A 12,761-nucleotide genomic window follows, 5' to 3' on the forward strand; every position below is an offset into this window, starting at 1 on the left:
TGGCATCGTGCCCCACCAAGCTGGGAACCGGCCAACTGAGCCAGAACCGGCTCCAAAAAAATCAAACCTACACCAAATACACAGAGTTGCTAACTATGACAACTGTGAGAAAGGAAAATGTAAGCACATACACTAGAAGAAAAGATTGAAAAACCTCAAACACTCTGAAATACCGAGCACGGTCAGCACTCTCCGTCTCACTCCACCATTCGAGAGAGAGAGAGAGGCACACGGGAGGTTAGGGGGATGTGGAGAGTAGGGAGAGAGGGAGAGCAGGAGGAGGGATATTCAACACAAATGGAGCAGGAACATGGGGTAGTGATGATTCACCATCTGCAGGATGAGGACAGGGAACGAGATCACTCAATATTAAAGGTGTGTGTCTGTGTCAGGACCTGTGCTGTGTTTTCTGTTTCCTGTGTTTTATTTTGAAGGTCTTGTCTTCCCCTGTGTTGTTCTTCACTTTACTTCCCTTCCCTGATTACTCCAATGTGTTTCATCTGTGGCTTGTTAGCTCCCCATCTGTATATAAACCTTGTGTTCGTTCCCCTTGTTGCCAGTTTGTCTTGTATCTGTGTTTCTAGTCCTGGTGGGGGGTTTTTTTTTTTGGGGGGGGGGGTCAGTTTCTGTATTCCTGGTTCCACGGTTATTGCCGGAGTGTCTGTCTATACCTTAGTGTTGAGAGTTTTGATAACCGCGTGTACCGACTTGGACTGTAATAAAGATGCTGAGTATTGCCACTATGTCTGCCCGTGCATTTGTGTCTGGTTGGTTTGTGACAGTCTGTGTAATGACACACAATCCTTACTCCTAACCCTGCAAAACCAGTATATTCCCTGGTATTGAGAGACATGGATCTGATCACACTGCCAATGTACCAGTCATAAAGGGTTAGGGGTTAGGGTTAACCAAACATAAAGAGTTTGGTCTAGACCTGCTCTATATGTAAAGTGCCTTGATGTAACTTTGTTATGATTTTGCGCTATACAAATAAATCTGATTTGATTTGACTTTGATTTGACCAGTCAGGCAACATTTAGCTACATTTAGCTCACTTCATTTGCACATGCCATAATCTTGGATGTTTCTGATAGCTCATATGTCAGCTTGTTCTATTCATCTATTGTATCAATTTTCTATATATGTGCATTCATTGTGGATGGCAAAAAAGAATTTCATTGGACAGGGAAACCTGTTTCTTTACTATACATATTACAATAAACACATTTTTCTAATGTAGAACCAGCAGCGAGTGACCAGAACAGTGTCCTGCTGGGGGAAGAAAAGTCTCAATTTTCTGTTTCAGAGGGTGTGTGTGTGTTATCAGAGCTGCCTGTCAAATGTAAATAGAGGAGAAATGGCTGCCAGGATAAGAATGAAGTTTCCATCCAGCTCAGTGAGAAGAAACTTTATAAGAATCAGCAAGACAGAAACAGATCAATAACTCTATCTTTCTTCATTGCAGACATTCGCAGACACACAAACACACATACAGGCACAGATACAGTTCCTGTTACAGATTAGCTGTGTGTGTTTTGTAAATAATCCTGTCTGCAGGTTTAAAGCAGAACTGGACTCTGAGCTCAGAACTTTCCAAAATAAAACCAAGGTTTATAGTTTGAATCTCATTTTTTTCCTGCAGTCTTCTTTTAGTAACTGCTGATCTTCAGGTCTTCTGAGCCTGCTGCAGTGACCGTATGTTGCCACTGAAACGTACTACTCCTAACTATAGTCTGCATAGAAAGCTGGTCCAGATTTGTGGACCATATAGAATCTGGATCAGAGCTGAGGACTGGCGTTTAGTCCACTTTTGGTGGTTTCCTGGTGTTCGTGTACTTTGGTCCAGCAGTCTAATTCTGTCCTGTCTATCTCCACAGTCATGGCCAACTGAAGACACGATCAGACCTGCAGCCAGCTCTTCCTCCTCCACTTTCTCCTACTCTTCCTCGCCCCCGTCCTCCCCTCTTTTCTACCTCTCCTCTTCTTCCTCTTTTTTCTGTCCGCCATGCTTCTAACCCTCCTCCTCGTCCTCCTCGTCCTGTCCTCCCCCCTCCTCTCTGCTCCGGCTGTTCCTCTTCCTTCCGTGGAGTCGGGCAGGGTGGTGTATCGGGCATTGGACACGTCCCTCACTCACCTGACCGTTCATCGGAGAACAGGTGAGGTGTTTGTTGGGGCCGTTAACCGAGTGCTGAAGCTGTCGGCCAATCTGACAGAGCTGAGGAGTCACATGACCGGACCAGTCGAGGACAATGCCCAGTGCTACCCTCCGCCCAGTGTTAGGTCTTGCGCTCACCGGTCAGTCTCACCCACCAGTCTCACATGTCTCACCTATCTGTCCGATCATTCTCACCTGTCTCACCATTTTCACCTGTCTGTCCTCAGACTGGAGTCATCAGACAATGTAAACAAGCTGTTACTGGTTGATTATACTGGGAACAGACTGGTGGCCTGCGGCTCCATCTGGCAGGGTGTCTGTCAGTTCCTCAGACTGGAGGATCTCTTCAAACTGGGAGAGCCGCATCACCGGAAGGAGCATTACCTGTCCGGAGCCAGAGAGGCTGATGGGATGGCAGGTAGGCGGGGCTGGCCTGGAGGGGGGTTGGATACACCTGACCTGGTCGAAATCAGGGTTAGCATTTCTCTGTGGAAAATTTCACTTCCTGTTTCAGAAATTATTACAAAAACCAGAAGGAGGAGATTCATCTGGATCTGATTGTCTCAATGACTCGTCAATGAGAAGTAGAGGAAACCGTGCTTCTCCATTAATTTTCTATAGCGGAGCAGGTTCAGTAGTAGTAACGCTGATGAAGTTTAAATAATGGAATAATGTAAATGGTGTTTTCTGTCGGGGACAAAACACTGTTTGAGGCACCTGCTGATAGATAGATAGATAGATATACTTTATTAATTCCAGGCTGGGAAATTGCAGTGTAGCAGCAGCATTACACACAGAGACATCAAACAACATAGGATAAGAATAAAAATATATACAGTCAAGAACAAATTATACATAATAAATATCAATATCAAAATAGCAAGCAATGTGTTTCCTGTGTTTCCTGCTGCAAGTTTAAATCCAGATGCTTCACTGTCTCTTCAGCAGATTTTTCTGCTGATATGTCAAAGTGTTCTTAAAGTCTGTTTCTGACAGGCTGAAGAAGCTTTTTCAGACTTCAGGTGTCAATCACCTGTCAAAATATTTTAAAGGTTTTATTGCAAAACAGCTGCCATAGTTTTTAGTTAACAAGTCACGGAATGAAGGTGCAGCAGCAGATCATTGACAGCCCACGTCACAACAGATTCCCAGTATCACAACGCATTTGATGTCACAGCTGTTGTATGCACTCACCATACAACAGCTGTGTAGCAATCAGATTGTTTGATTGTCCTTGAAGGTCCAAATTTTAACTTCTCCACCCTTCCTTCTTTTGAAGAGTTGCGCTGTATTTGTGGTCTTAAGAATAAAAACCATTGACTGCTTTGTTGTGATTTAACAAAGGATTTCTGGAGTTTTAGGGTGCTTTTCTCCATGGACTGAGACCTTTGACCTTTCACGGGAGTTTTTTTTTTTTTTTCTTGTAACATTTAATATTTATTGTTTGTTTTCTTGTAACGATCAGCTTCTGTTCTTTACTCAGTTTCACTGTTATCCCCTTCAGCCACCATTAGCTGTTAGCAGTAGCTCCTCTGTAGACAAGGCTGTGAATCAGTATTCAACAAAAAATTACTCTGAGCTTCGCTGTAAATCAGATTCTTCAAACTCCCAGACTCTTAAAGGCTCAGCAAAGGAAACCGTCAGACAGCAGGTTTGACCGCCACAGGTCACATCAGCCATCGCTAATTCATGCTCATTCTGTCAGTAACTGGTCATCAGAACCAAATCAGACTTGGCTCTGCTTTGTGTTTGCTCTTTGCCAAAGACCCTTTATGAGGGAAGAAGCTTTTTTGGGCCCAGTCCCAATGGAAGTCCTTCAGTCCTGGTTCTCGGTAGGAACAGGACCCATTAAATATGTATCAGACTCTGAAGTTGGAGCTGTATCACCACCCTTCAATCTGCACGGTATAAATAGAGCCACGTGCAGGTCCTGGGTCAGGTCTTCCGTAACACAGCTGTCAACCTCTGCAGACACCTAGAAATCTGCAAATACCTGCCTTTGGATGGACAAGTTTACTTTACTGATCCCAAGCTGGGAAATTCTTTTGTTACAGCAGCTAGTAATCACATTTAAAGACATACAGATACACTGAATACAACAGAGAGTAAAAGACTGAATATTTACACTAGAGCCATATTGTACAACATAATAAAATACTGTACGATACAAAAACAGAATGCAAAAATAAACGATATGAGGTATAAAGATCTATAAATAAATAAACAAAAACAGATCATCTCTGAAAGTACAAAGTGACCACGATCAGAGTTCACATCCTGTCTGACAGTAGGAGTTACTGTAGGATGGATTTCCTGTATCTGTTGCTATGACAGCAGTTTGTTCAGACAGCTCTCCTGAATCTTCTCCTCCTTGTCAGGTGTGGTTGTTGGTGAGGAAGACTGGACGGCCGATCCTAAGAGGAAGAAACCAGTAAAGGGTGGCAGCCGTCTGTTCATTGGCGCCGCCATTGATGGGAAGTCGGAGTACTTCCCCACATTGTCCAGCAGGAAGTTGGTGGCGGACGAGGAGAACGTCAACATGTTCTCGCTGGTCTACCAGGACGAGTTTGTCTCCTCACAGATCAAGATCCCTTCGGACACGCTATCTCTCTACCCGGCCTTTGACATCTACTATGTCTATGGCTTCTCCAGCCGCACTTATGTTTACTTCCTCACGCTGCAGCTGGACACGCAGCTGACGCAGATGGACGCTGGTGGGGAGAAGTTTTTCACCTCTAAGATTGTAAGGATGTGCTCCAATGACACGGAGTTCTACTCATACGTGGAGTTTCCCCTGGGCTGCACTAAAGATGGTGTGGAGTACCGGCTCGTCCAGGCCGCCTACAAGCAGAAACCAGGGCGCCGGCTGGCACAGGCACTCGGCCTGTCTGAGGACGATGACGTCCTGTTTGTTGTCTTCTCACAGGTGATTAACTGATGATGTCAGACTTTTTTGTGCTGGGTTTAGAACCAGCAGCTCTGACTGTGGTTTGTGTGTTTAGGGTCAGAAGAACCGCTCCAACCCGCCACGAGAGACCGTCCTTTGTCTCTTCACGCTCCACAACATCAACCTGGCCATGAGAGAGAGGATCCGCTCCTGTTACCGTGGAGAGGGGCGCCTCTCGTTACCATGGTTACTCAACAAGGAACTGCATTGTATTCACACTGTGAGTTTCACCACAAGCCTCACATATAGTTACAGGTGAACTGAGGTCATTCTGTTGTCCTGGTGACAACAACTGTTTTCTAAAGGGGGAGGGACTAGTTTGCTGCGTAAGTGGGTTATGTCTTTGGACCAGGACCAGGTAAAAACATGCGACCTTTGTTGCTACGGAAACACAGATGACTTTTTTTTCCCCCACTATGGTCCTTAATTTAATTCATGTAAACAAGAACGAACAGCTAAATGTGCACATACAGGTTAGCTAATCCCATTTGCTGCAGGGTTCAGCCGTGAACCAGATTATTGGGTCTACACAGAACACATTAATAAAGTGACCTTATTCAGGAATACACAAAACTACAAGTGTGTGTTTGTTGTGACAGAGATCATTATGAACTGTGAATAAAGGTCCTGAAGATATAAAACACACACAGTAACACCTCTGTACGTCTTCAACACAGCCGAAGCAGATCGGTGACGACTTCTGCGGTCTGGTCCTGAACCAGCCACTTGGAGGCCTCAGGGTCATCGAGGGTCAGCCTCTGTATGAGGACCGCACAGAGGGAATGGGTGCCGTGGCAGCCTACACCTACGGCGAGCACACCGTGGTGTTTGTTGGGACCCGGAGTGGACTGCTGAAGAAGGTAAGATGAGTCCGTGGAGGCGGGGCGGGAAAATGTTGCTGCTGAAACGTCTTCATTCATGTTTAAAGTCACTGGAGTTGGAGTTCACCTTCACCTGGTTCAGTTTCTTTTTGTCCCCCACTGAAACCTTTTTTGTATTGAAGTCTATGGAAAAATGTTGATTAGCCCAGACTTGCACATGGTTGTATTTGTGCACAGATGAAATAACAGGTGGGAAAAGAGTAGCCTTGTGTGTCGTCTTTCAGCCTTTAGCGGTGACTCCATAATAATAATAATAATAATGATAATGATAATGATAATAAACATAAGCAGTTTAGACATCTGATAAATATTTTATTCCTCTTACACATATCCTGCTGCCTGTGAAGCTGCTCCTCAGTCATTCCTCCATATGTGCTGTGCCTGCAGCTCTGTGGTTATTATTGTTATCTAGAGCTGAAAATAAGCCAGACGCTCTTTTGATTTCATAACAGGACAAACACAATCTGTTCGTTTTCAGACTTCTTCTTCACAGATAGACAGCAGAGAGGTGTAGAGACCATCCTGCTCTGTCTCCGTTCAGTCTTGGAGACACTGGGTCTGGTCTGACCTGGAGCTGTCTGAAGGATTCAGGGCCTTAGTCTAAGATGTCCTCTGAGTGAGACATAAAATCATTTTGTTATTACACATGGAAAAACTTGAAGACTTCAAATCACTCCTGGTCTCCAGAGGAGAACCCTGAACTGTCCAGGAGCTACACCCTCAGAAAAAATACTTGTTTTTTTTGGAGGGGGGGTTTTTAATCTCTCTCGGAGTTGAGAGACCATCACATTCTTCTCAAGCTCCACTAGAACCTCTGTAGAGCATTATGAGAAGCCATTAAAATCTGGCTGAGGAACTATCATTGAAACTTTATGGATCAAGTTAAAGACACATGGTGGAATGTCAGTGGAACTGGACCTGATTCTTTGGTTCTCTGGTTCCTCTGACCCTGAACACCAGATAACAATTATCTCCCTTTTCCATTTTTGAACTATGAATTTCAAATCAAATCAAAACAGATTTATTTGCAAAGCCCTGAATCAGTGCACTTTACACAGAGATCGAGTCGAGACCAAACGCTTTATAAAATGATTTAAAGAGACCAACAGATCCCCAATGAGCAGGAAAAACTTCCTTTAAACCTTGGACAGAACCAGTTTGGGGGGGGCAGTCTTGACCTATAGCAGCAGAGCTGAAGAGTAGATGAACTTTGAGTTTTCAAGTATCAGCTGTCATACAGAAAAGCTTTCAGTCTGGTTTAAAGAGTCCGCCTGGACCGATACAGAAAAGAAGAGCCTGATAACTGAAACACTGAAGGATTTCAAATTCTACTCTGTATTTTACTGGCAGCCAATGAAGAGCAGCTAACACAGGAGAGATGTGATCTCTTTTCCTAGTTCCTGTTAATATTCGTGCAGCAGCGTTCTGAATTAACTGAAGGCCTTTCAGAGATTTGTTTGGACATCCAGATAGTAATGAGTTACAGTAGTCCAGCCTAGAAGTTACAAATGCATGGAGCATTTTTTCTGCATCATCCTGAGAAAGGATGTTTCATGTTTGTTTTATGTGAGGGACAAAGGACATGTCCTGGTCAAAATTTACTCCAAGGTTTCTTACAGTGGAGCTGGAAGCCAAAGTAATGGCATCCAGACTGATTAGATGATTAGATAGCGTTTCTCTGAGGTGCTTTGGGCCGAGTACAATAACTTCAGTTTTGTCAGAATTTAGAAGTAGAAAATTTTAACTTTTATTGGCTGAAAACTAAAAATGGAGGCTGGATGATGTGAATGACTCCTCTCACCCTCCTCCCACACACCTGATGCTTTACTGTTCATTCACATGGAGGAGGAAGAGGCGGAAGAAGGGGGGAGGGGGCTCTTGAGGGAAAGGAGGGTAAAGAGGAGGAGGAAGAGAGGAGACTCAGATCTTCATGGTGTTGGGATCAGATTTTTTATGTTTGTTTGTGTGAACTTACTTAGCAATAAAACTGATTGTGATTCTGAATGAGGTCCAGATTCAGGTCTACGGCCTCATCTCACTGGGACCAGCAGAGGTTGGAGCAGCAATTGTCGTCTTAAATGTCACCATGGCAACAGTCGTAATGTATTTCAGTCATCGGTGTATCAGCCGATCTGACAGCTGATTGGCTCAGAGTGGGTGAAGTCATCAGAAAGTTAGGACTGAACAAGGCAACAGGAAGCTGGATGGGTGGGTGTGGGGGGGGGGGGGGGGGGATCTGAATTTATGTTTTCTATTCTGCTGCCAAAACAAACAGCCCTGAGGGGAGAGGACACACTGCCCCCCAACACACACACACACACACACACACACACACAAAAAACACAGACATACCCACACACACTCACTTCTACACCTGGGTTCTGTTTCAGGAGATTGAGGTTTGGGTGGTATTGGAGGTTTTTGGTGGTCCAGGTTCAGGTCCAGACTATGTAATTTAAATCGTCAAACTTGAAATCTTGAAAACCAACACAGATTAATCCACCGTGGAACATAGCAGCAGACATTCCTACTGTTCCTATTGTGTTTGGGTCGTTCTAGAGCTGATCTGAAGTTTCTATTTTTATCTGATCAGGAGTTCGGCTCATTCTTTGGAGCAGTAATGGTGAAAAATCTACTCCAAATATCAGATTGTCTTTATTCTGTCAACACAATAAACTCACAAACATACAGAACTGAGGCACAAACTCTCTGATTGGCTGTGACATCACCCACCGGTGTAGAGACGTGACTCTGGACGTCATTATCAAAGATGGAGGATGAGAATGGACGGATAAACACACAGAAGGAAAACAACAATTTCTCCTTTCAAATGCTCTGTGTAACCCTAACCCACCAACATGATGACATCACACAGTGGATCAAGACGTCACAGTTTAAAAAATCAGCCAACAGTGACATCTTGAAGTTTGGGCAGCACTTCAGTTTGTTACCTCTGCAGTTCAGCTGATGAGAAAAATTATGGTTCATCCTGAGGAAAACATGAATGTTCATACATTTGACAGATTGAGGATTTATTTTAAAAGTGCATGATCATTATTGCTGACAAAGGTTCCTGAGAGGTAGATTGTTCAGGTGAAAAGACGAAACATTCACAGGTGAGTTCACAGCTGCAGCTTCACAAACAGAAGTGAATTAGAAATTAGTCTTTTTTTGGACTGATTGACAGAAAGAAGATTGTGAACTGACTGACAGAAAGAAACAGGTGCTGGCTCCAAATAATCATCATCCCTAAGAATCTGATTCACTTCCCTCCCTGGCTGTGAGCTGTCCCCCCATTGCTGCTGGAAAAAAGGAAAATGAGAGAATGAAAATGATGTTTGGAGGAAGCAGGTGCAGGCGGCTCAGTTACAAACAGACATTACTGTTATTAGAATAAAAGCTTTAATTCCCTGTCGTCTCATTAGCCAATAATGGCCCTGTTTCCCCTGAATGCCACAGCTGATTGGCTGACTCATCTCCTCTAATTCACTTTGTGCTAATGGAAAAGAGGAGGAGGAGGAGCAAATACTCTTTATAAGAAAAAAAAATCTTAGTTTGTCATTTTGAGGAAAATTTGCAGATGAAAAACAATGTTTGATCTTTTTAGCGTTTTGCTTCACAGAGATGTCAGTCGGCCTCAAGCTGGAGGGAAACTCAGCATCACATGACGTGATGTTTAACCCTCCGAACTCTTTGGATACTGAAGCTATCTGTGAAAATGTTTTTTTCCTTTTGTCCTGACATTGATGTTTAAGCAGAAAAATGGTTGTGAGTGTGAGGATGTTAGCGACTTTGTCAAGAACCAAAGTGTGATGTGGAGACGAGTCAGACCTTCTCCAAGGCCCAATCCCAATGTTCACCCTTGAAAGGAAGCCACAAGGGGTAGGGCTTTGTAATCTTCCCTAGGAATTGGGACACCACTTGTTACGTCACTTGTAGTCCCAGCAGCAATTTGGAGGCTACAGTTGCGATCTTTTTATAGCATTCATCATGCTCTTGTTGATAAATAAACCAAGAGGCACACGGAGAAATATACACTATCAATGTCTGTTGCCTCTTGGGAGTTTTTTGTGTTTTTTCTTCTCCGACTTCTCCACGTCCTCTCTCTCTGGGGTTGCCGTTGTTTAGATATTGAGCATCTTTGGGTTGATGTGATCTCAGTCTAATCCACCCGGTCCGGTTAACCCCTCCTCCCCCCGCCTACACACACACACACACCCCACCAGGAGTTAAAGAAGCAGCCCATGATCCGAAGTCGGTGACCTCATTGTTGATCAGTCAGTCCAAGGGGGCGTGGCTCCACAGCAACACTGAACTTGATGTCACTGTGTTGATATAGACAGGAATGTTTGGATGTCTTCATCATCATCTACATCAAAATGAAGGCTACCTGAATCAAGAGCAATCTAACGTTTGATTGCCTGAAGCAGTCTGATTTTATAGGACCTTATTTTCTTTCTCCTGGCCACTCACATAGCTGTGTCGATTCGGCAAGGCTGTTGATTGGCTAAATATGTAAAGTAATGTAAAGGTGTTTTACACACACACACACACACACACACACACACACACACAAATTAGCCAATGATAATTTGTGTGTTTGTGTGTGACATTTAGTTGGATATTAACTTAGGTTGATTTGTGTGTGATTACAGAATGAAGACTCTCACCTGGGCTAAACGTACACACACACACACACACACACACACACGCATTTCAAGATATAAGATCAACCTCTTCCCTCCCTGTTTGTGCTGTGTTAAGGACCAGCTGGTGTTTTTGTTTTGATTGGCTCTAAATTAGATAGGGAAGACAATTGGGGACGATTGACTGTTGCCGTGGCAACAGAGAAATGAACCCCTCTGCCCACCTTCACCCTCCCTGATTTGGAGATTTGGTGGAGAGCCAATCAGATACTTTAGAGGAGGTTAGGTGTCATCATCCAGGAAGGATTGGTGATATCACGTGACAACACAGCCACGTGACCCTAAAATCACAGACCTCAGGCTGAGCTGTTCACCACTGAGCACATGCAGTAGGTCCTGTCCACTCCCTCTCTTTTCTCCTGCAAATAAACAACAGCAAGAAAAATAAACAAACGCATATTTCTGTTGAGTTGAGGATAGATCACGTTCAGGCATCCTCAGTTCGTGGGTTAGGGTTAGCTTTAACAGGAATTAAAGTGATGAAGAACGGAGGGTGTGGCCTGTGTGAGTGACAGGTGCTGTCATGGTTGGCTGGCTGTTAGTAGATATTCATATATACCCCCCCACCCCACCATATTCCCCACCCTTTTAATAGCCTCTAAATTGATCAGGGAGAGGATGCAAGTTGAAAGAGTGTGTGTGTGTGTGTGTGTGTGTGTGTGTGTGTGTGTGTGGGGGTGTGTGTGTGTGTGTCCCAGTGCCAGTGGCTTCAAGTTAAATGGGTTGATGTTTCTGTGTAGCAACTTAATACAGGGTGTGTGGGTGTGTGTGTGTGTGTATGTACACACCAGCGCGTTCACACACAATGTAAAAGAAAAAGGCGGGGTTTGGTGGCAAAAATTCAATGAAGTGTTAAAATACCAGCTAACTGCACTAACTGAGTGTGTGTGTGTGTGTGAACATTTCCAGATGTGTTAGTTAAAAGCAGATGCGGATTCAGCTCCTGTGAGTTTGAACTACTCTCACTTGTTTTTTTATATATTTAGTTCTGCAGGTTTAATGGTCATGGTTCCACATTAAAGTGCTTTTAGTTGTAGTTGTGCTGGTAAATATATTCAAAATATGTTTATTTATATTATTTTTAATCTAATTTACTCAAACATTCCCTTTAAGTGTGTCTCCAGTTTGAAGACAACGTCAACAGAGTGTCTTTGTCTTTGTGTGGTGAGCTAACAGAACCTGTAGCTTTCATGTTTACATGGACACTCCATTAACCTCACCCTGTAACCATTTAACCCCAAAACATTTAGCTCTACATTTTAGTTAGTATAGTTATGGTTAAGGTTAAGGAGGGTTAGGGTTACGGGTTTATTCATCCAATGCCACACGTGTGTGTGTGTGTGTGTGTGTGTGTGTGTGTACAATTTTGATGTAAATGAGTCATTTCTTATCATGTTAGCTGTAATGGCAAAAAATAAAGAGTTACCTGTTTTATTTGTAAATTTGTCAGCTTGAATTTTATGTAAATCTGCTGTAATGAGAGTGAAGATCACAACATATTTTGAATGTTTGAACATTTCAGCATTGTTATCATATTATCAGACATGTTTTCTTATACACATATCTATAACAAGAGCAATATTTAGCATGCTTAGCTGATTTAAGTGTTGTTAGTTGTTAGCTGCTAATAATAGAGCCACAATGCCAGGGATAGGGTTAGGGTTTTTTAAGTTCTTTGTTAAGCTCCATGTTTTCGCCGACATTTGTTCCCATTTGGCCCAACTCACAAAATTATGCTGTGTTTAGCTGATTGGCCCTTGTGTCAGTGATGTCATCATGTCTTCCTGCACTCCTGGTCTCATGTTAGTGCGTGTTAGTGTGTCTACGTGTGATAGTGTGTGTAATTCACCTTGAGGAATGACTTCATCGCATTTTGTCTCTCTCTATCTCTCTGTCTCTCTTTCTCTCTCTCTTTCTCTTTCTCTCTCTTTCTCTCTCTATCTCCCTCTCTCCCTCTCTCTCTCTCTTTCTCTCTCTATCTCCCTCTCTCTCTTTCTCTTTCTCCCTCTCTTTCTCTCCCCCTCCCTTTCTCGCCTTATTGACTGTTTTAGTAAAATCCATAAAGTTTGTCC

General features: G+C 43.5%; 1 protein-coding gene across 2 annotated transcripts in view; it reads left to right on the forward strand.

Moving 5' to 3' along the window:
* The window catches only part of plxna3 (plexin A3), a 53,500-nt gene that overhangs the window by 17,535 nt on the left and 23,204 nt on the right, over positions 1-12,761 (forward strand). The window contains exons 2-6 of one of the 2 annotated variants that reach the window (XM_029506016.1): positions 1,878-2,295; positions 2,383-2,573; positions 4,534-5,081; positions 5,158-5,322; positions 5,780-5,962. In XM_029506016.1, the coding sequence (XP_029361876.1) occupies positions 2,006-2,295; positions 2,383-2,573; positions 4,534-5,081; positions 5,158-5,322; positions 5,780-5,962 (1,377 nt within the window). In that variant the 5' untranslated portion in view covers positions 1,878-2,005. The remainder of the gene's footprint in view (positions 1-1,877; positions 2,296-2,382; positions 2,574-4,533; positions 5,082-5,157; positions 5,323-5,779; positions 5,963-12,761) is intronic. The other variant, XM_029506017.1, reaches the window with a different exon arrangement.

Source organism: Echeneis naucrates, chromosome 7 (assembly GCF_900963305.1).
Source record: "Echeneis naucrates chromosome 7, fEcheNa1.1, whole genome shotgun sequence".
Lineage (NCBI taxonomy): Eukaryota > Metazoa > Chordata > Actinopteri > Carangiformes > Echeneidae > Echeneis > Echeneis naucrates.